Source organism: Cherax quadricarinatus, chromosome 7, assembly GCF_038502225.1.
Source record: "Cherax quadricarinatus isolate ZL_2023a chromosome 7, ASM3850222v1, whole genome shotgun sequence".
Classification (NCBI taxonomy): domain Eukaryota; kingdom Metazoa; phylum Arthropoda; class Malacostraca; order Decapoda; family Parastacidae; genus Cherax; species Cherax quadricarinatus.
The window spans coordinates 40015925-40041685 of record NC_091298.1 but is presented as its reverse complement, the minus strand read 5'-3'; the positions used below and the strand labels follow the sequence as shown (position 1 = coordinate 40041685).

At 43.1% G+C, this 25761-nt stretch overlaps 1 protein-coding gene across 2 annotated transcripts in view; it reads right to left on the bottom strand.

Annotated features, from left to right (window-relative positions):
- Positions 1 to 25761, bottom strand: part of LOC128686728 (uncharacterized) — a 111800-nt gene that overhangs the window by 34633 nt on the left and 51406 nt on the right. For both annotated transcript variants that reach the window (XM_070082395.1, XM_070082396.1), the window contains exons 3-5: positions 24169 to 24346; positions 9396 to 9517; positions 472 to 595 (exon numbers count right to left, since the gene is read on the bottom strand). In XM_070082395.1, the coding sequence (XP_069938496.1) occupies positions 472 to 595; positions 9396 to 9517; positions 24169 to 24346 (424 nt within the window). The remainder of the gene's footprint in view (positions 1 to 471; positions 596 to 9395; positions 9518 to 24168; positions 24347 to 25761) is intronic.

Sequence of the window (25761 nt, the reverse complement as noted above, 5' to 3'; positions counted from 1 at the left end):
GTCATCTGTGTAGGACCCATAGTTCCCCTCTGGGAGTATACTCTAATAGGCCTATAGTTCCCCTCTGAAGTATACTCTGCTAGGTATTGCACACTAATTCTTCTTTTTTTACTCAATATATGCTATTTTGTCCCCAAGATTGGTTCCAAGCGCTAGAGGGATGTATCTTATAAGATCGCTGGCGCAGTTTAAAGTTCTAACATGTAAGAGAGACCGTGAAAACACGAAAAAAAAACACGGGGCACAACGAAGCACGCGGACAAATAAACTGCAGGAAGTGCAATAGTCTGGAAAGTGATGTCGTGGAGGCAGGTACCTTACATAGCTGCAACAATAAATAGGTGAGTATACTCCCTCGTTCTAACTCACACACATGTACATATTCACCTTCTCTTATTCACACTTATTCATCACACTCACACAATCTTACACTCAAATACTCACTTGTTATTATCAAGATGATATACGTACCTCTCCATGTGCCAAAGTCTGCCACTGTGCTGGTGATGGTAGCAGGTAAGTCTCCGCCTTGCTGGCGGCACGGCAGTAGCAGACCATTAGCAGCTGTGTTATCCCCAGTGATCGGTGCCTCAGACTAATAAGTAAGTAGACTCTTAAGTAAGTTGACTAGTAAGTAAGTAGACTAGTAAGTAAATAAGTAGACTAGAAAGTAAGTAGACTAGTAAGTGGACTAATAAGTAGACTAGTAAGTAAGTAGACTAGTAGGTAAGTAGATCAGTAAGTAAGTAGACTATCAAGTAAATAGACTAGTAAGTGTGGAAAATTTTTAATTTTCCGAAACTATAGTGCCTAATAGGTGTTTAATGTGTCGATATGAGTCAAAAATATATTTGACAATAGGATAGAACCAAGAGTTCCCATTGCGCATGCGCGGATGTGCGGGGGGAGAGGTCGACTCGGGCCATGGGAGAGGCGGGAGTGTTTTGAATGTAGTGAGGAGGCTGGGAAAGCATGGAACCAGGAAAGTGGCGTTCACGGCGGCCTAAGGATTAATATGGGCCTCACTTCATAATAGGAAGTGTCGTAACTGTTCCTGGTGAAGAGTGAGGGAACGTGATTTACGGGACCACCGTAAAAAGGTGGTAAAATTAGTGAATAATGGTTCGACCGGGTGTGACTGGTGCACAGCCATGGTGTGTGTCCAGGGGAAATACCCATGTGTTAATCCTCACTCATCGGCCTCAGATCTTAATGGAGTGACCTCTAATGTGTATAATAATTATGAGACGTTAAATCGTCTTGTGAATGGTAATGTAATCAGTGATAATAACATTGAGTTAAGAGAATGCGGGATGTGAAATAGATCGCCCTGCTCCGAGTGAACGCGTGATTCTCGTACTGAGGATAGTGAAGCTTTATTGAATCACGACTTCTAAACCGGGACAAACTGACGGATACCTCGTCCTGCTGGAATAAGAACCATGTCGGTGTAGCAGGACATCGAAATGAGATGGTGAATGGAGGGAATAAGGAGTATCAATCACCCACAGTTAAGTAACCCTTCTAGTTATAGCAGACTGATACTGGCCAGTTAGGTATGTTGTAATTGGATAGGTTATGAGTGATTCAGCTACATCAAGTGACCACCAGAGAATATCTGGTAAGTGGTGAGATTATGTACAAGTGTTTTCCTTGATGGATATATCCATGTGTAACCTACCCCACCCCCCTTCATTCAGTTAAACTAATATAATCTATACAGTCCACAATTAATTAGTAGCACCGTACTTGTGGGTGCTATCCAATCCATACTGGTCTCGGATAGATATGGATAAGATTGTGAGGTCGAAGGAACCATTTGCCGTGACCAGGGGTGGTTAAGTTTTCTCACATGTCTACACGGGGTGACTACGGTAAACAATATGGTTGTCTCCCAATGAGTTTACTTGTATGTTTATAATGTTGAGGTACATACAGGTAATCACCCTATAAAATTTTCCATAGTAAGTATGTAGTGGCACAAGTTTGTTAATTAATATGCCTACCTACTACAGGTCAGTCGCTAGGGCTGCGGTTAATCTTGTGATATTTTTGTAACTAAAAACTGTGTTTAACTAGTGATATCTACAATGTTTCTTCTGTTTTGTTTTACGTTCGATTTCGTTCAGTATGATAGGTCAACGAACACATGAGAAAAATATATTCCGAAAATTAAATTTACCAGCCTTTCTGCATGTAGAGGTAATGAAATTTTTTTTTTTGGCATTGCCTGCTCTTAAAACATTGTTAATTCGATTTAAATATAACTTATCATTATCTAACTTCTGAGAAAATCGACGAGAATGTGGTCATGCATAATACTTGGGAATTTTTTTTGCAAGAAAATTGCATTATTTTTAAGTCCTGGTATACGATAGGAGTGTTCTTGTATAGTTATCCCTGTAATACATCCGTTTTCTCTAGTGTTAGTAAACCAGAGAAGACTAACATTATAATATAATGCATATACTACAATATATTGCTTTTCACGTTCGGCTTCGACTGGTCATTAGAAAATGTGATTTTTTATAATAATAATATCTTTATTTACTACAAGTATGTGTACAAGGTATACAGACCATAGCTGACATCAGTGACATACTACTATAAAGGACCCCAATGGAAATAAGTCACTCTGTCTGACTTTTTTGGGTTATCCTAGGTTCTCTACACATATGCTGCTATGTATGATAATTCTATGTAACTGTATTTGTGTATACCTGAATAAACTTACTTACTTACTTATATAGAAAGCCTCTTGTTATGCTGAGCATTTCCCACAAAATAGGTAATTGTCCCTGGATGCGACCCACACCAGTCCATTAACGTATCCCAAACGTATCCCAACACTTGATAAGATAAGATAAGATAAGATTTCGTTCGGATTTTTAACCCCGGAGGGTTAGCCACCCAGGATAACCCAAGAAAGTAACCTATTCTCTTTGCTGATGACACGACTTATGTCATCTCTCACCCTAATCTTGCCACCCTCAACACCATTGTGAATGAGGAGCTGATTAAAATATCGACTTGGATGACAGCCAATAAACTTACGCTTAACACTGACAAAACCTACTATATTATGTTTGGTAGCAGAGCAGGAGATGCACAAATTAACATTAAGATTGACAACACTCTAATTACCAGAAATAATGGGGGAAAATTCCTAGGCTTATACCTTGACAACAACCTGAATTTCAGCACCCATATCCAGCAGATAACCAAAAAAGTATCCAAAACGGTTGGGATCCTCTCCAAGATACGATACTACGTGCCGCAAAATGCCCTTCTTACACTATACCACTCATTTATTTATCCATACCTCACCTATGCTATTTGTGCTTGGGGATCAACTGCAGCAACACACCTAAAGCCAATAATAACCCAACAAAAAGCTGCAGTAAGAATAATCACTAAATCCCATCCCTGGCAACACCCCCCCCCCCACTCTTCATAGACCTAAACTTACTCCCAGTTCAGTACATCCACACTTACTACTGTGCAATCTACATCTACAGGGCCTTAAACTCTAATATCAACCTTGACCTAAAATGCTTTCTTGATAGTTGTGACAGAACCCACAGGCATAACACCAGACACAAACATCTCTACGACATTCCCCGTGTCCGACTAAACCTTTACAAAAATTCAATGTATGTCAAAGGCCCTAAAATCTGGAATACCCTACCTGAGAACTCTAGAACTGCAGACACATTCATCACCTTCAAAACTACCATTAGAAAACATCTTATCTCCCTGATACACCCCGTCAACTAACTACACGAATACCACCTGGTGGTTCACACTTACACTCACTCACTCATTTGACCATAAACAGAAATATTAATCTCAATCTTAAAATAATGAATCCTGTGATACTCCAATACTGAAACTATGTACTGTGCCAAAACAAAAGCATTCACATGGCTAAACTCACAAACTAGTATTTAGTCACTTAGCCATAATACCAACTTACCTCATAATTTGTAATATTTTACAATTAAGAATAAAACTAAGTCTGCCCGAAATGCCTAGCCATGCTAAGCGTTCTAGTGGTACACTCTGTAATCACAATTTTACTACATGTAAACCACACAATAACCAAATTTCTGTAAACTCAGCATTGTAATCCTTATAGAGAATAAACTTTGAATTTGAATTTGAATTGAATTTGAATTAACACCCAGGTACCCATTTTACTGATGGGTGAACATAGACAACCGGTGTAAGGAAACCCGTCCAATGTTTCCACCCCTTTGCCGGGAATTGAACCCGGACCCTCACAGTGAGAAGCGACAATAACAGCGTAAATACACACTTTATAGCACCATAAACGACTCTTGCTCACGTCATTGAGACTCAACAATTCTGATACTCTTTCAACTGGCGTCTCTTTGATCCCATTTTGTAACAATGCAAAATACTGATTTTAATATATTAGAATACTACAAAAACATCGAAAAAAAAAATCGCCGAAAATTACCTTGATGCTGAGATATATATTACCTGTTGCGTCATCACAAAAAATGTGGCAAAGACTTAGCCTACAACCGAAGACCCGATTTGAATAACAATAAACTGGACATTCTGTGTTTTGAGGCGTCGATACTCGAGACCAAACCCAGCCTAGTAGGAACCAGGATGGGACTGGATCACTTCCTGGAAAACTTTTCCAGAGTCTTATCTAGAACTGAGCACAACTGCGAGACAATAATATTGGGAGACTCCAATATCCGTTATCAGCATCAAAATAACGGACTATGTAACAGGTATAAGCTAATTCTACAATTAATTAGTTACATTCAACTAATTAATGCACCAACCAGGATGACACAGTTCTCAGTCGCCATACTCGACCACTTTATAACCTGTCTGATAACAGTAAATAACAAAAAAGGCACAATACCGTGACTGGAACGATAACAGTAGTCAGTCAGGCGTCATTATCACAAGTCTTAGGTTAATTACACATAACAGCCACAAACAAAACATACAAACGGTGGCCTGGAGGCCTGGTGGCTAAAGCTCCTGCTTCACACACGGAGGGCCCGGGTTCGATTCCCGGCGGGTGGAAATATTTCGACACGTTTCCTTACACCTGTTGTCCTGTTCACCTAGCAGCAAATAGGTACCTGGATGTGGGTCGCATCCTGGGGGACAAGATTAAGGACCCCAATGGAAATAAGTTAGACAGTCCTCGATGACGCACTGACTTTTCTTGGGTTATCCTGGGTGGCTAACCCTCCGGGGTTAAAAATCCGAACGAAATCTTATCTTATCTTATCTTAACACTAGTACAATGAATGAAATTAACACTATCACCTCATATAACAACAGAGAATATATCAGGTAAAAAGAACACCATTCAGTTAAAACATCATAGGATTAACCACATTATATTTTTCCTCCTTTTATGAACCCGAAATCTCTACAGACTCTTGTAAATATTCAGGAGAAAAACAACATTGTTACATATGCTCTGTATACGAAGGGACTTTTGACATGTACACCCAACTATTATATTCCTCTGTACAACAATGTATCATCTCAAAATAAACTTATTATTACTATTATTATTATTATTATTAGTATTATTATTATTATTATTATTATTATTATTATTATTATTATTATTATTATTATTATCCTAAAATTTGTTATAAATATTTTTATCAGAATTAATGGTACACTTGAAAATGCACCAAGAGAAGAACTTCCTTAAAGCAGGTGTCCACAGGTGTGGTTGGTGTGTCCAGTTCACCAGCTGCAGTGAAATGTATTATTGTGAGTCAACATTAACCATCAGGTTGAGGCATCGTATTCATCAGACAGACCTGGTATTAAATACTAAAATAAAATCAAGGTCAAGTTAACCACCATTAATTCCATCCAGGATGATTTCCATGAAAATATTTTATTATATAAATAAATTTATATATAAATGAAGGTGTTAGAAATATTTACTAATACAGTAACTACACACTGCTGTTCACATATGAATATAAACAATGATTAACAGATGATTTAAAGAACGCCTGATTAAACACTGTTTAACAGTTAAATATTTGCAATAATGTCACTCAGATCCTCGCTGTCAATTACTAGAGTCTCCAAATATTTCACTGAAATTAGTTTGATTAATAAAATTGGCTGATAGTAACTTAACGTCAAGAGATTCTTTCACTGAGGAAAACACATCAGCACTAAATGTTTAAACTTGGCCAGAAGATGCATTTTTCCAGACTCCAACATTATTAGTGTTTACACAGCATTCCATAGATTTCACATGATACATCAATCACTGAGGACTGATGCATCATCAATCACTGAGGACTGCTGTATCATCAGTCACTGAGGACTGATGCATCATCAATCACTGAGGACTGCTGTATCATCAGTCACTGAGGACTGATGCATCATCAGTCACTTAGGACTGATGCATCATCAGTCACTGACGACTGACACATCATCAGTCACTGAGGACTGATGCATCATCAGTCACTGAGGACTGATGCATCATCAGTCACTGAGGACTGATGCATCATCAGTCACTGAGGACTGATGCATCATCAGTCACTGAGGACTGATGCATCATCAGTCACTGAGGACTGATGCATCATCAGTCACTGAGGACTGATACATCATCAGTTACTGAGGACTGATGCATCATCAGTCACTGAGGACTGATACATCATCAGTTACTGAGGACTGATGCATCATCAGTCACTGAGGACTGATACATCATCAGTCACTGAGGACTGATACATCATCAGTCACTGAGGACTGATGCATCATCAGTTACTGAGGACTGATGCATCATCAGTTACTGAGGACTGATGCATCATCAGTCACTGAGGACTGATACATCATCAGTCACTGAGGACTGATACATCATCAGTTACTGAGGACTGATACATCATCAGTCACTGAGGACTGATACATCATCAGTCACTGAGGACTGATGCATCATCAGTCACTGAGGACTGATACATCATCAGTTACTGAGGACTGATACATCATCAGTCACTGAGGACTGATGCATCATCAGTTACTGAGGACTGATGCCCTTCACATTTATAGCACTTGTGGAATGGGACATATTTAAATTCAGTTCAAGCAGGGGGAAGACAAGTCCAGTTCCTTGGATCAAGAGCCCCCTCACCATTATCACTTCAAAATAATTTATTAATCAAATCAAGTTTATTCTCTATTAGGGTTACAATGTGGGGTTTACAGGATTTGGGTATTGTGTGGTTTACATGTTATAAAATACTAATTACAGAGGGGGCTACTAGGACACCTAGCATGGCTAGGCATTTCGGACAGACTTGGATTAATTCTTAACATTAAATCCTTACAGATTATGGTATTAAGGCTAAGTGACTACATCATAATTTGTGAGTTTAGCAATGTGAATGCTTTTGTTTTGGCACAATACAAAGTGTCTATATTGGAGTATCATAGGTAAACTTATGACTAGTTAGGATTCATTATTTTAAGATTAAGATTAGTATTTCTGTGTTTATAGTCAGTGGGTGAGTGAGTGTAATTGTGAACCACCAGGTGGTTAGCATGTAGTTAGTTGTCGGGGAAAATAACACAATACCATTTCGAGATTAAAAGCAACAAAGTAGCATCTACATACTCCATTACATATAACAACCTTCATCTAACAAGGATACATGAGTGAAGAGATCCTGAAGCTGATCCAAGGATCTCATCTCCACCAGTTACTCAGAAAGATAATTTGGGAAAGTCCTTTGTACCATCGTGTACAAGGCATGCAAATTGTTCCATGAATTTTCCCCAAGATGCCTTACACAAGCATTGAAAATTTGAAGCCTATATAATGAGGCGTTCTCCAGGAACAGTGTTTCCAGTGTGTTCCAGAAAATAGAAATGTCTCAACTCTTTCAACTTAAAAACACCGCTAACTCGCGATTTTTTTCAGTTTCTTTCAGTTTAAAATTCCCTATAATTAATACAAAAAACATTAACTATTAAGATACATCGGCATTTAGAGGTTGAAGCTGTCAGATCAAAAATTATATTTGCCAATTTGGTGAAACAATTTTTTTTTTCACAAAATTGCCCATTGAAATTTACATAGCACAAAGTCAGCGAGAAGATGAGTTTTTCTGAACTCTAAAGCCTCTAAAAGTTTGAAGCCGATCAGGAGAGGCATTCACCAGTAGTTGATGTGACTCTTACCACTACAAGATTTATGACTATTTCAGTAAAATTTCATATTTGCACAAAGTTGGACTAAACGTATAGTGAATCATATTTCTTACTGATTGAATAGTCGATAATATTTCTTGTACAGTAAGAAGCAGCTTGCTATAGTTATTGAGTAAAAATGTGTATCAGTATTTATTCATTAAAGTTAGTAAATTGGCAACAGCAGCGTGAACCTTATGTGAAATTTGAACCTTATGGTGAAAATTTGAAGCGGACCAGATGAGTCATTTTCCAGTTATGGCGCAGATTATAGCGATTCCAAGTTATCTAACTGTCTGACTACATCGGCAAATTTGCCAACAAGCAAATGCGACTTAATATAGTTATTATCGTGAGGTTAAGCTGCTCCAGCAGCCAGTAAACATGACATCTGCACCTCACAATTAAGCTGCTCCAGCAGCCAGTAAACATGACATCTGCACCTCACAATTAAGCTGCTCCAGCAGCCAGTAAACATGACATCTGCACCTCACAATTAAGCTGCTCCAGCAGCCAGTAAACATGACATCTGCACCTCACAATTAAGCTGCTCCAGCAGCCTGTAAACATGACATCTGCACCTCACAATTAAGCTGCTCCAGCAGCCAGTAAACATGACATCTGCACCTCACAATCAAGCTGATCCAGCAGCCAGTAAACATGACATCTGCACCTCACAATTAAGCTGCTCCAGCAGCCTGTAAACATGACATCTGCACCTCACAATTAAGCTGATCCAGCAGCCAGTAAACATGACATCTGCACCTCACAATTAAGCTGCTCCACCCAGTAAACATGACATCTGCACCTCACAATTGTTCCAGTAATTTGAAGTAGAAATTCTCGAATGAAGGAAGAAAGTAAAGAAAGAAATATAACAAGAAAAAACAAAAAATCAGGCAACCTTTGAAAGGTCCATCTTGAATACACACACAAAAAAAAGAGTTTAAGTTACTTTAAATAATGTTTTAACTGTGATTCATTACATATTTTGACGAAAACTGGTTAATGTTGACAGAATCACGAATTATTATTATTATTATTATTATTATTATTATTATTATTATTATTATTATTATTATTATTATTATTATTATTATTATTATTATTATTATTACTATTAGTATTATTATTATATTGATCACTAGTTAAAGATAAATATTTGCAAGAGTTACCTTAAGCTCGAGAGAGTCAGCGAAAGAGTTTGGTGGACACAGCTGCACTTCTCCCCACTCTCCCCACTTCCCAAACAGCGGAGATGAGATGTTAGTAACCACCCCCGGCCACGACTCTCTTACTGAGGAATTATAGTGTGTTATTACAGTACAATGTCTGGGAGACGAATTATTAACCCATGACCTTGATTATCTCTCACTGAAAAGGTAAAGAATGTTTCATTACTGGGCAAAATTACCTGTTTTCTCGTACTGGCTGCTGTATAAAAATCGAGGAATTCCTAACTAAGCAATTAATTGCCCCTCAGGATAGAACACACAAAAGTATTATACACTGTAGGTTCTTATTTACTGGTAGGTGAACACGAACTGTTTAAGTAAACTTGATCACCACTCTCACACTGCACCGCAGTGCCCAAACTCAGAACATTTTGATCACCAGACTGCCCTGAACACTACTAGAAATACACTTGAAATTATAGTCAATGAAACCTGGAGTTTACCTGGAGAGAGTTTCGGGGGTCAACGCGCCCGCGGCCCGGTCTGTGACCAGGCCTCCTGGTGGATCAGAGCCTGATCAACCAGGCTGTTACTGCTGGCTGCACGCAAACCAATGTACGAGCCACAGCCCGGCTGGTCAGGTACCAACTTTAGGTGCTTGTCCAGTGCCAGCTTGAAGACTGCCAGGGGTCTATTGGTAACCCCCCTTATGTATGCTGGGAGGCAGTTGAACAGTCTCGGGCCCCTGACACTTATTGTGTGGTTTCTTAACGTGCTAGTGACACACCTGCTTTTCATTGGGGGGATGTTGCATCGTCTGCCAAGTCTTTTGCTTTCGTTGTGAGTGATTTTCGGGTGCAAGTTCGGTACTAGTCCCTCTAAGATTTTCCAGGTGTATATAATCATGTATCTCTCCCGCCTGCATACCAGGGAATACAGGTTCAGGAACTTCAAGCGCTCCCAGTAATTGAGGTGTTTTATCTCCGTTATGCGCGCCGTGAAGGTTCTCTGTACATTTTCTAGGTCAGCAATTTCACCTGCCTTGAAAGGTACTGTTAGTGTGCAGCAATATTCCAGCCTAGATAGAACAAGAGACCTGAAGAGTGTCATCATGGGCTTGGCATCCCTAGTTTTAAAGGTTCTCATTATCAATCCTGTGATTTTTCTAGCAGTTGCGATTGATACAATGTTATGGTCCTTGAAGGTGAGATCCTCCGACATGATCACTCCCAGGTCTTTGACGTTGGTGTTTCGCTCTATTTTGTGGCTAGAATTTGTTTTGTACTCTGATGAAGATTTAATTTCCTAGTGTTTACCATATCTGAGTAATTGAAATTTCTCATCGTTGAACTTCATATTGTTTTCTGCAGCCCACCGAAAGATTTGGTTGATGTCCGCCTGGAGCCTTGCAGTGTCTGCAATGGAAGACACTATCATGTAGATTCGGGTGTCATCTGCAAAGGAAGACACGGTGCTGTGGCTGACATCCTTGTCTATGTCAGTTATGAGGATGAGAAACAAGATGGGAGCGAGTACTGTGCCTTGTGGAACAGAGCTTTTCACCGTAGCTGCCTCGGACTTTACTCTGTTGACTACTACTCTTTGTGTTCTGTTTGTGAGGAAATTATAGATCCATCTACCAACTTTTCCTGTTATTCTTTTAGCACGCATTTTGTGCGCTATTGCGCCATGGTCACACTTGTCGAAGGCTTTTGCAAAGTCTGTATATATTACATCTGCATTCTTTGAAAAACAGACGAAACTAAAAGAGAGCAACACAAAGTTCCCTCTGCCCGCTCTGCTCGGGATACGTCGATGTAATAGACGCAACACAGAGTTGGTGACATAGTCAGCAGGTTGGACATAATATGTCAGGTAATGGGAACAAGCCCATTATCTGTCTTAGTGCTGGGGGTAATGACATTGGGAACTGCAGGAGAGAGGAGCTGCTGGATAAGTACAGGTCAGCCATAGAAGTAGTCAGGTCTAAGGGAGGGATCCCAGTCATATGTAGCATCTTGCCTAGAAAGGGAGTGGGCAATGAATGGACGTCTAGGGCAATTGGTATAAATTGCTGGTTAGACAGGTAATGCAAGGAACTGCAATCCCATTCATTGATAACTGGGACAAATTTTATGGCAAACGTGATATGTATGCAAGGGATGGGGTTCATCTCTCTGGGGATGGAGTGGTTGCATTAGCCAATTCGATTGAAGGGGTAATTGATGACTTGTCTAGGACTTTAAACTGATAGATTATAGAGATATGGGTGTTTGTAGAAAACAATCAGGCTGCAGTATTAGGGTTGAAAACATCAGATATTACTGGCATACCTCAGGGATGTGTTTGAAATATAATATTCGAAATAAAGTTGCTAGTAAAGGCAAATCAATTGATCAATAAACAAAGAGAGATAGTTGAGGGCAACGAGTGACTAGCTCCTTTAAGGTTTACTATACAAATAGTAGGAGTCTAAGAAATAAGATAGATGAGCTAATATTACTTGCAAGTGCAGGTAATATAGATATTATTGGTATAGCAGACACCTGGTTCAACCTGAAAGATAGAGAAATGCCTTCTGAATGCAGCATGAAGGGTTATAAACTATTCAACACTGACAGGGTCAACAGGAAGGGTGGTGGAGTGGTGATGTTGTCAGAGATAATTTAAACTGTTGTCTTAGACATGATATAAGATTAGAAACATCGGACACAGAATCTGTTTGGCTACAATTTCTCGAGGGTCGTGACAAATTAATTTTGGGTGTGAGTTATAGTCCCCCAAACTTTCTTGATACGGTCCAGGATTGCTTTTTAGAACAGTTTGTGACGGAGCCAACTTGATGAAACACTCTGCTTGACTTGGTTCTTGCCAACAAAGAACCACTAATTAATAATCTCGAGGTTAATGATGAGCTTGGGGAAAGCGATCACAAATCACTTAGTTTCAATATATCATGGAATTACCAAGATAACTGCAATCAAATCTCTGTCCCAGACTTTCGCTTGACCGATTCCATGGGACTGAGAAAATACGTGGGTGGGCTAAATTGGGATGACCTGACTATGGGTCAGGTAGGTGATCTTGGTTGCCACCACCTCTAGCACTAATTCCACCATCCCAGCAGCCTCCTGTAATATCCTGCCTTCCCTGCCACACCCCTAACCTGCACAAACGTATCCCACCACCCAGAATATAGTACTGGAACAGAAGATGAAGGTATAGTACAAAACACAATTGGAATAACAAATAAGATTGAGGAATGGCATGAGCGAATCATTGAGACATCCCTGGATATTATAGCACTCAAAAAGACAAAGCTCACATGGATGATAACAGACGCGATCTTCCCAGTTGGATATCACATCCTAAGGAGTGACAGTGAAAACACAGAGAGAAGAAGATGTACTGCTCATCAAAAACCAGTGTGGAGATTTGAGTAGATGGGAAGACTAGTCAGAAGGGGGTACAAATACAAAAGTGATGATAGCAGTTATATGCAATCCATCACTGGACAGCAAGAGGCCAGAACAAGAGAATAATAAGTGCAACAGATTGATGGTGGACACACTTGTGACGTGGACAGAAGGGTCAACATGGGGAGACCAAAGTTACTCCTCATCATGGAGGATTTCAAGCACAAGGAGACTGACTGGGTAAACCTGGAGCCACATGGAGGACCAGAAATGTGGAGGTTTAAAATGCTTGAGGCAATACTGGAAAAGTTAGTGCCCCAGCACGTTACGAAAACAACCAGAGAGATGAGAGGATGAAGCAGCAAGACTGGACCTCGTATTCACCTTGTGCAGTTCAGACATAGGAGAAATTACACAGAAAGGCCCCTCGGCGATAGTGCTCACGTGGTCCTGAGTTTCAAATACTTTTTTGAGTTAGCAGTGGAGATTAAAACAGCACAAGAAGAAGGAAAACAAAGCCAAACAGCAATAAAGGGGACTACACAGGCATAAGAAAATTCCTGCATAAAGTGCAGTGGGAAAGAGAACTACGTACAGGGATAGACAGCAAATGAAATGATGGAACACTTGACCGCAAAGTGCAGGAAGGAAGAAAAGTTTGTACCAGGGGGTAACAGAATCAATGGGAAGATCAGAGTTAGCTTATGGTTTACTCGGAGGTGTAGAGAGGCCAAAGCCTAGTGTGCTAGAGCATGGAAGAAATTATAGAAGGCAAAGGATTCAGGAAAACAAGGAACTGAGTCGAAGAGCCAGAAAAGAATGTGCACTAATAAGGAGAGAAGATCAGTTTCAATACAAGAATGACATGTTGTACAAGATGTTATACAATCATATCAAAAGGAAAACAACTGTCTAGGACCAGGTAATCAGGCTGAGGAAGGAAGGAGGGAAGCTCACATGAAGCAACCAGGAAGTATGGGTAAAGCTCAGTAAAAGATTTATGAAGGTATTCACAGTGGAGAGAGAAAGGAAATAAAGCACCATAAGTAGGATGGGAGAAGCAAAACTATAAAAGAGGGAACTACACAGGCATGAGGAATTTCTTGCTTGAGGTTCAGTGAGAAAGAAAACTGTAAATGAAATGGAGACGGGTTCAAATTAAGTGTGCAGGAGAATGAAAAAAAATATAGAAAAAAAAACAGTAAAATAAGGAGATTAGCCAAAGAGCACAGAAACGAATATGAATGGATAAGGAGGAAGGCCCAGTGGCAATACTAGAATGATATAACATCGAAATCCAGATCTGACCTAAAGATGTTGTTCTGCCACATCAGGAGAAAACAAGAGTCAAGGACCAGGTAATCAGACTGAGGAAGGAAGGAGGAGAAATCATAAGAAACTACCAAGAAGTAGGTGAAGAGCTCAACATGAGATTTATGGAAGTATTTTCAGTGAGAAAAGGATGCCAGCAGGCCGGGATGGAAGAGTACACCAGCAAGTGCTGGACACACTACACACCACCAGGGAAGAGGTGAAGAAACTGCTGGGAACTAGATACCTCAAAGGTGGTGGGCCCAGATGACATCTCTCGATGGGGCCTGTGAGAGGGAGCAGAGGCACTGTATGTGCCACTAACAGCAATATTCAATACATCTATCGAAATGAGGCAACTGCCTGAGGTGTGGAAGACCGAAAATATAGTCCCAGGTTTAAAGAAAGGAGACAGACAGGCAACATTAGGCTACAGACCAGTGTCACTAGCATTTATAATATGTAAAGTCATGGAGAAGATTATCAAGAAAACAGTGGTGGAGCACATAGAAAAGATTGGGCCCACAAATCTACTTGATTTCTACAAGGCAACAGAAGTAAGAGTGGAGAGAGATGAAAGAGTAGATTGCAGCTTTTTGGACTGTAAGAAGGCTTTCCACACAGTATCCCACAAAACACTGGTTCAAAAATTGGAGGAGCAGACGTGAAAAATAGGGAAAGTACTGCAATGGATCAGAGAATATCTGACAAGATGGAAACAACGAGTGTTGGTCAGTCTTTGGTCCGGTGTTAGTTCTTGTATATGTGAATGATATAATTGAAGGAATAGGTTCAGAGGTGTCCCTCCTCGCTGATGTGAAAATAATGAGGAGAATACAAGCGGACGAGAAACAGGAAAATTAGAAGCAGAGCAGGACAGGCTTCAAGCTTGGTGTGAAGAATGACTCCTGGAGTTTAATCCCGCCAAGTGCAAAGTCATGAAACTTAGGGAAGGACAAAGAAGACTGGAGACGGAGGACAGGCTAGGGATCAAAGGCTGCAAACCACTCTTAAGGAAAAGGATCTCAGGGTGAGCATTGTACCGAGCACGTCCCCTGGGGCTCACAATAACCATCTAAACGCTAAATGCATATGGGCGCCTGGCACACCTGACAGTATGATTGCGACATCTAAGGAGTCATACAAAACACTGTACATCGTGTACGTCAGGCCCATACTGGGGTACACAGCACCAGTATGGAACCCTCACCTGGTTAAACACGTCAAGAAATGGAGAAAGTGCAGAAGTTTGCAGCAAAATTAATCCCGGAGCTAAGGAGTTTGTCTTATGAGAAGAGGTTAAAGGAACTCAGCATGATGACATTAGAAGAATTCAATAAAAGATCTCGCATGGTGTTGCATTAGTGTCCTCAATTCTTCATGGAAGGTCAGTCATATAACAAGATGAATGAAGCAAACTCACCAATTTAATTGACGTTATTGTAAAAACAAACTAGTAGAAAACATAAGAGATGCTTTGTCACTATTAATTTTCATCTCATTAAGTGCTTCTTTACCTATAAAAATATGAATTGACACGCTATGAACGTAGTCTTGAATAAAAAAGAACAGAAATACGTAATTTACTTGTTCATGTTTCAACGTGTTATGTCGATTGAATTCAGAATCTTTTGATGTTTGTTACACTGACAACCAGAAAGCAATACTGATTTGGGGGCAAAGTTAGATAAGTTTGATATGTTTCACAGATGCTTGTTGAGAGAATGTTAGATGTGCTTTGATAGTATTTGGTTAGACAAATCTTGAACCACATTTTTTGGAAAGTCACAGCCATTTTTGTTGATAGTGTTATAAACATAGGCCCTGCACCAGACCTCTTCACACTCAGACTCCACTAGACCTCATGACTTTAGGACTTCCAGATTTATGACTCACACTAGACCTCACTCAGATCTCACTCAGACCTCACACTAGACCACACTGTGTCTTGGCCACCAGACCACACTGTGACTCTCACTAGACCTCACACTTGTGTCCCCGCATTTAGACCTTCTCTGCCACTAGACCTCACACTAGACCTCCCTGCACGGGGGACCTCACACTAGGACTCTCACCAGGCTCTGCCACTGCACTCTCTACACCAGACCTTTCACACCTGTGACCTCACACTCAGACTCCTTTCACACCAGACCTCCGCCTGCACTTAGGTCTCACTGATCTTCGTTAATTAGGACTTTGGCTACACGCAGACCTCACAGTCTCAACACTCAGACTCCCGCACCAGACCTCACATCAGGACCTCACACACTCAGCTCCTGGTGATTAGGACTCAGACCAGACTCTCAAGCACTAGACTTCCCTACACCAGGGTCTCACACTGTGGACTCTCACTTAGACTCACCCAGACCTCACACTCAGACTTCACACTCAGACCTCGCGCCAGGTCTCACACTAGACCACCAAGTCTCACACCAGACCTCGCGCACTAGACTCCCTCACACCAGACCTCACACTCAGACCACACTAGACCTCACACTCAGACCACACCAGGTCTCACACGCCAGACTTCACACTCAGACTACATCTCACACTGTGACTCACACTAGACCTCACACTAGGTCTCACACTAATTTCACACTGCACTCACACCAGGCTCCAACACTGTGGCCTCACATTAGACCTCACTAGCTCCGCACTCAGACCTCACACTTGATCTCACTCAGACCTCACTAGACCTCCTACACTCAGGTCTCACACAGACCTCACACTCAGATCTCGCACTCAGACCTCGCACCAGACCTCTGCCACTAGACCTCACTCAGGTCTCAAGCACCAGACCTCGCACTGTGACCCCTCACACCAGACCTCACACTCAGACCTCACACTAGACCTCACACCAGGTCCACCAGACCCTCACACTCAGACTCACACCACCTCACTCAGGTCTCACACTCAGACTCACTCAAGTCTCACACCTAGACTCTCACACCAGACTCGCACTCAGGACCTCACACCAGACCCTGGCACAGACCTCCTCACACTAGGACCTCCTCACACCAGGTCTCACACCAGACTCACACCAGACTCACACCAGGGTCTCACACTCAGACCACACTGCATTCACACCAGGTCTCACACTAGGCCTCAGCACGACAGACCTCACACTAGGTCTAACACTAGCCTCAAGCACACCTCAAGTACCAGGCCTCACACTAGACCTCACACCAGGGTCTCACACTAGACCACACTAGACTCCTCACACTCAGGTCTCACACTCATGCCTCACTAGACTCACACTAGACCTCACACTAGTCTCACTTAGGTCCCGCCACTGGACCTCACCACTAGGACCTCACACTGGTCTCTGCCACTCAGGCCCCACACTAGACCTCACACTAGACTCACACTCAGGCCCTCACTCAGACCTCACACTAGGCCTCACTAGACCTCACAGCCTACCTCGCCACTATCCCCAGCCACTAGGCGTCACACTAGGCCCCACAAAGACTCACACCAGACCTCTCACACCAGACTTCACCAGCACGCCCACACGAAAAGTCAACCAGGCCTCCCACAAAAAGACCACACTCAGGACTCACACTAGACCCCGCACTAGGCGTCGCACTAGCCTCAAGGGCAAGACCCTTACATTGCACTCACACTAGGACTCTCACATTTAGGCCTTCCCAGACAGACTCCTCACACTAGACCCCACCCCTAGGCCTCACTAGACTTCCCACACTAGACCCTACATCAGTAAGTGTCATAGCCAGGCCCCCACAAAATACCCCACACTAGACCTAATGACAGACTCCCTACACAAGAACTCACACTAGTGTCACACTCAGGACTCACTAGACTCTCACACTAGACTCTCACACTCAGGCCTCACACTACACCTCTACACTAGACCTCGCACTAGGCTTCACACTAGACCTCAGACTAGCCCCACATCAGACCTCACACAAGACCTCACACTAGGCGGTCACACCCAGGACTCTTCGCTTACCTGACCCCTGCCGCTGACTAAATCCCCCTACACTAGGCCTTCACACTCAGACTCCTTCACACTAGACCTGCCAAGACCTCACACAAAATCCTCACACCTAGCGCGGCCGCGCACTAGACTCCCGCACCCAGACCACACCAGGCCTCACACTAGACTTCACCAGGCCTCACCAGAACTCAAACTACGCCTCACATTAGGCCTCACCAGGCTCTCACAGCAGTTCTCTGACTTGTAGCTTTCTCCCACATTGCAGCCTCACACTCAGACTTTTTCACCAGGCCTCCCGCACCAGGATCTGTTAACTGTACCCCTGCACTTAGGCAATCGCACCTGGTGACATCACACTAGACCACACTAGCCCAAAGCACTCAGGGCCTCTCGCACTCAGACCTCAAGCACTAGGCCTCACACTGTGAACCTCACACTGGGCCCTCAAAGGGGCCTCACTCAGCCTCTACACTCAGAATCACACGTGGGAAGGCCCTCACACCACACCTCGCCACCAGGCCTCACACTCAGGCCCTACACCAGATTTCCTCTCAATAGGTGCTTGAACAGGCTCCGCCACCAGGCCTCACACCAGAACCTTCACACCATGCCTCACCAGCCCTCTCTCACACTCAGACCTCACACTCACACCTCACACTCAGCCTCACACTCAGACTTCTCACCAGCCTCACACTAGCCTCACACTACACCGCGCCACTCAGGCCTCAAGCACTCTGGCCTCTCACTAGACCCTTTCTTACCAGGGCCTCACACTAGGCCTCACACTAGCCTCAAACTAGCCTCACATTAGACTCTGGCACTAGACTCTCATTAGACTCTCAGACTAGGCCCCAGACTAGGGCCTACACTTGTCCTCACACTAGATTCACTCAGGCTCTCACACTAGGTCCCACACTCAGCCTCACACTCAGGCTCCCACACTCTGGCTCTCCGCGAAGCTCTCCAACACTACGCCTCGCACAGGCTCGCACTCAGAATCTGCACTAGGCTCCTCCTCTACCAGGCCTCCAACATTTTGGGCTCACCCAGACCTCCCACTTGTGGGCCTCTCTACCAGGTCTCACACTCAGACTCTTTTTCACGCAGACTTATCACCAGACTCCCTTCACATATTAGATTTGGTGCCAGGCCTCACTAGCCTCACATTAGGGCTTATATCTGTAGCTTTCTCCACATCTAGGTCTCCTGCTGTTTAGATCTCACACTAGGTCTTGCACTTTAAATTTTTAAAAATTAGTCTGCACAGATAGGACCTTCCACTTAGCCTCAAACCAGACTCCCGCTAATTAGAGCTCACACTAGGCCCCACTACTCAGGCCTCACACCAGTTCCTGAACTAGGTCAATATTAGGCCTCCATCAGGCTCTCCACTGTGGCTCCCGCACAGGCCTCACATTAGGACTTCTCCTTCACTTCAGGCCTCACATCTAGGCCCTCACTGTTCCTCTCGCTTACTCAGACCCCAGACTAGGTCCTTTCACACTCAGGCATCACACCAGGAGATAGCCTCGAGCACTCACCTCCCTGCCAGACTACACCTGGCCTCACTGGCCCCCACACCAGGCCTCACACTTGGCCACACTTAGACTCTCACTCTAGACCTCACACTCAGGCCCCTCACACTAGGCCCACACTCAGATTCTCTTACCAGGCTCACACTAGGCTCCCACTATTCCTTTAGAGACATTCTCACACTCAGGCCTCACACCAGGCCTCACACCAGGATTCACACTCAGACCTCACGCGCCCCACCAGACTTCACTCAGGCCTTTCACTAGACCTCACATTAGGATTTACGGAAGACAGGAGGGTCAGGGGAGACATGATAACGACATATAAAATACTGCGTGGAATAGACAAGGTGGACAAAGACAGGATGTTCCAGGGAGGGAGAGCAGAAACAAGAGGCCACACTGGAAGCTGAAGACACAAATGAGTCAGAGAGATATTAGGGAAGTATTTCTTCAGTCATAGTTGTGGGCAGGTAGTCGAGAAACATTTAGTGGAGGCAGGAACCATACACAGTTTTAAGACGAGGCTTGATAAAGCCTATGGAGCGTGGGGAGAGAGAGGGCCTGTAGCAACAGGTGGGAAGAGGCGGGGCTAGGAGCGCGACTGACCCTGCACCACAGGTGAGCACGCTGATGAGTACACACACACACACACACACACACACACACACACACACACACACACACACGTACTCATATACAACAGGCCTAGTGTCTAATCGACATGTGCCTAGGACAAAATGGTAACTAACTAGGCCTCACACTAGGCCTCACATTAGGGCTTACACTAGTCCTCTCACTAGGCCTCACACGAGACCTCACAATAGGTCTCACACTAGGCCTCAAACTAGGCCTCACACTGGGCCTCACACTAAGCCTCACACTAGACCTCATACTAGACTCGTACCAGCTCCAGCACTCAGACCTCGCCACCAGGCCCCACACCAGCTCTCACACTGACCTCCTCACTCAGAGCCTGGCACTAGACGTCACACCAACCCTCACACCAGGCCTCGCCACTAGCTCCTCATACTAGACTTCTGCACTCTCGGCCTAACACAGACTCACTCTTAGGCCACACCACCAGGCCTCACACTAGGACTTCACTGCTTATACTCAGACTGCCACTCATTCCTCATACTCAGACTCCTCACACCAGGCCTCACACTAGGCCTCACACCAGGATTCACACTCAGACTCCTACACAGGCCCCCACATCAGACTTCTCACTGGGAAACCTCAAAGTAGGCCTCACACTAGATTCTCTCACCAGGGCCTCTACCAGGCCTCACACTCAGACTTCTCAAAAAGGCTTCACACTACACTCACACTCAGCCTCACACCAGGTCTCACACCAGACAACAGACTATTCTCTTCTACCAGGCCTCTGAGCATTTGTAGTTTGATATGACTGCATAACAGCGTATATAGCAGACTCATACTCAGGCCCTGTGGCTCAGACATCAGACTATTCTCCTACCAGGCTCCTCCACTAGGCTCTCAAACTAGGATTGCTCACCAGGCCCACACTCACCTCCAGCAGATTCAACATGAAATGTTACTCAGGGCTCCCACACTCAGGCTCTGACTAGCCTCACACTAGCCTCACACACACTCACTCCAGACCTCACACTCACCACAACCACGCCTAACACTCAGAACTCACCTAGGCCTCACACCAGCACAATGCTCTGAAGCCACATGCACTGTGCCCTCACCAGCCAGGCCCTGCCTCTAAGCCTCCCACACTAGACCTCACACAAGGCCTCACACTAGACTTCTCACTAGGCCTTTCACTAGACCTCACATTAGGATTTACACTCAGGCTCACACTAGTTCTCAAAGACATCACACTAGGCCTCACACTAGGCCTCACACTAGACTTTTCACTAAGCCTTACACTAGACCTCACACTAGGCCTCACTCTTGACCTCACACTAGACCTCACACTAAGCCTCAAACCAGACCGCACACTAGGCCTCACACTAGGCCTCACACTAGACTTCTCACTAAGCCTCACTAGGCCTCACACGATGCCTCACATTAGACCTCACGCTAGGCCTCACACTAGGCCCCGCACTAGGCCTCACTCTAGGATTTACACTAGACCTCACACTAGACCTCACACTAGACCTCACACTAGACCTCACACTAGACCTCACACTAGACCTCACACTAGACCTCACACTAGACCTCACACTAGACCTCACACTAGGTCTCACACTAGACCTCACACTAGACCTCACACTAGACCTCACACTAGACCTCACACTAGGTCTCACACTTGACCTCACATTAGGCCTCACACTAGGCCTCACATTAGACCTCACACTAGGCCTCACACTAGGCCTCACACTAGACCTCATACTAAGCCTCACACTAGGCCTCACACTAGTCCTCACACTAGGCCTCACACTAGACCTCACACTAGATCTCACACTAGGCCTCACTAGGCCTAACACTAGACCTCTCACTAGGCCTTTCACTAGACCTCACATTAGGATTTACACTAGGCCTCACACTAGGCCTCACATTAGGGCTTACACTAGACCTCACACTAGGCCTCACACTAGGCCTCACACTAGGCCTCACACTAGACCTCACACTAGGCCTCACACTAGGCCTCACACTAGACCTCACACTAGGCCTCACACTAGACCTCACACTAGGCCTCACACTAGGCCTCACACTAGACCTCACACTAGACCTCACACTAGGCCTCACACTAGACCTCACACTAGGCCTCACACTAGGCCTCACACTAGACCTCACACTAGGCCTCACACTAGACCTCACACTAGACCTCACACTAGACCTCACACTAAGCCTCAAACCAGACCGCACACTAGGCCTCACACTAGACTTCTCACTAAGCCTCACTAGGCCTCACACGATGCCTCACACTAGACCTCACGCTATTCCTCACACTAGGCCCCGCACTAGGCCTCACTCTAGGATTTACACTAGACCTCACACTAGACCTCACACTAGATCTCACACTAGGCCTCACACTATACCTCACACTAGTCCTCACACTTGACCTCACATTAGGCCTCACACTAGGCCTCACATTAGACCTCACACTAGGCCTCACACTAGACCTCATACTAGACCCATACTAGGCCTCACACTTGACCTCACATTAGGCCTCACACTAGGCCTCACATTAGACCTCACACTAGGCCTCACACAAGGCCTCACACTAGACCTCATACTAGGCCTCACACTAGGCCTCACACTAGTCCTCACACTAGGCCTCACACTAGACCTCACACTAGATCTCACACTAGGCCTCACACTAGGCCTAATACTAGACCTCTCACTAGGCCTTTCACCAGACCTCACATTAGGATTTACACTAGGCCTCACTCTAGACCTCACACTAGGCCTCACACTAGACCTCACACTAGGCCTCACACTAGGCCTCACACTAGGCCTCACACTAGGCCTCACACTAGGCCTCACACTAGGCCTCACACTAGGCCTCGGACTAGACCTCACACTAGATACTAGTATATTGTTCATTTTTTCATAATTGTTGCTAAATTTATATCTACTGAAATTTTTACTGCTTTTATTTTTCATTCGTTTACATAAATTTTTGGGGAAACGTTTTTTTTTTTATTTATTACTAATACTCATAAAAACTATCACGAGGCTAGGTCACTTACAAAAATTTTGAACTAATGAACCAAGCGGATTCTTGAATTATTTCTTTCCGTTCATCAATTAAATATTTAGAAAATAATGTAACGAAGAGGCGACATTAGTGTAACTCTGCCACTATAGTTAAAAACACAATAATTACTAATACGTAATTACAATGGCACTGTGGAAAATACTGTATATTTTCCAGAAATTCAGTGTTTATATGTATATAGATGGCCATACTGTATTTAATAATATTTATGTCATAGAAAACGGAAAGCCTGCTTCTGCGCAGGAGGAGAGTCGCCATTTTGTTTGAATTGAATAACACATTGTGAATAATGGGAAGAATTTTTCGTGCTCTAGAGGTTAAAATCGGGCTGACACCTCTCAAATAGGAGGCAAAATTGTTGGATGTGTATTCCTGCATAATTTGAAAATCAGGCGACAGGACAGGACAACTCCAGTAACCTCAGATAAGCTGTCTAAATTATGTTTAATTTCTGGCCAGTAAATTCTTCATAAATGTAGGCAAAAGGTGGATTCCTGTACATGACACATTAATCTCCAGTCAAATTGGTGAGTGTTATGATTTTAAGATATTCTCCTTCTGTTATGTATATGTGTTTATATATAATAATTTTTTAATTTAATATACAGTCCACAAATTTACATATTTTCCAGCATTCCTGGTGATGTATTTGTCATTTGTAATTAATAGGTCCAGAGCAACTTGTGGATATGACAGTGGTAGGTATCGAAGGGGGACATTTTTTGCGACCTAGGTGTCCCAAATTCCTACTTGTCTAACTGATAAATAATAATTATCTTTGTTCATTTACTGTTATGTAAATAATGATACATTCAGATAAATGTAATTTTCCACAGGCACATTAGCGAGCACTTACCTCTGACAATGATGTCTTCTCCTACAGCAGCGAAGCCTTGGTCAGTGGTAGCGATGCACGACCAGTGTCCCGTGTGCGCCACCATCACCTCCTTCACGATGATTCCACAGTTAAAGCCAGGAAAGTGAATTATGTCCGCGTCAGGATCAGTCAGGTCTTCTGGATAAATTATCTCCTCCTGACGAAAAGGAAGAAAGAAGGAGCTACAGGAGGAACATGGAAGTTTGCTTTAGGTAACACCATTCAGGAATACTGGTCTTGTGTGTGAGCTCAAGTCATGTAGGTCCCCTGAATAATATTGTCTTCATGGCGTGAAAAAGATATAAATGTTGGTAACTTTCAGCTGAGACCATTAAACTGTTACTTGAGCCCGGGTTGTCTAGGTCTTCTGGATAATTAGTTAGATTACATAGAAGAAATAGACAATAATTGTGGCGAGATCATTTGGAATTGTATTACTGATGTTCTCGTTTTGAACAGTCAAATATATCTAACAAAAGATGATGTGTTGCAAGCAGAGGAGGAGAGGTGCTCTTGTACGGAGATGAACGACGTAGAGCTGATCTTCTTCTGGAAATAAACGAGGAAAGGAAATTTTGTCTTTAGAGTAAAAAAGTAGAAGTAATTTTGCTCTAGGAAGAAAAAGAGATGATTTTGTTCTGGGAATCAAGGAAATGAAATTTTGTCGTAGAAATAAAGGGAAATAGAAGAGGGGAACTTCTTGTGTGGAAAGTGAACGAGAAGAGACCTTGTCTTGTGAACACAGGTGGAGCAATTATGTCCAAGAAAAATTAGTGAAGTGACTGTCTTGTTGAAGGAACAAGGAGGAGAGGTGATCTGTTCTGAAAAAAAAAACTGTAATTCGGACATTTAAGTAAATGTAAAGAATTTAATTCTTCTACTGTCTGTAGTATATTATTCACCTTTTTATTAAAGTCATTCTAGCTGCAGCAGATAATCTCTGTACTAGAATACTATTAAAATTAGTTATTTCGAATGTTATAAACAAAACAACAAAATATAACTTGATATGAGCAAGAAGGTGCGCCTGTAATTCTAACTCTACTGAAACAACATTCCTGAAGGACGTGACTAAGATTTTGGACAAGTTGTTACCTTGCTGGGATCCAGTCTGAATGCTTCCCATTATCCAGGCGTTGTATAACACATGCGGATTTAGCACTCCCCTCCCCGTGAATGTAACTATATTGAAACAATATTAAAGCAATAACATTCCTTGAGGAAAAACGCCACCATAAACTCAAGCAACACTCCAGTTAATGTATTAAGTCTCGTGACTCAACCCATAGTAATTAAGCAGCCACTTTACTAGTAATTTGTCAATATCCAAATTGACTACTTATCTCTGGTATAGTAACTTGTTCTCCGAAGCTTATAAAATAAATATTTCGAAAGACAACCATGCAAGTTATTCTAGGATGCCCACGCACAATGTATATATAAATGATTGAATAGTAAGAATCTGATCAACCAAGAAATCATATCATTATGGACTCAGTAGCAAAAGTGACTACTGAGATATGAGCAACAATATCTGTTTACCTGAAACATTACTTCACTGAAGTTATATCA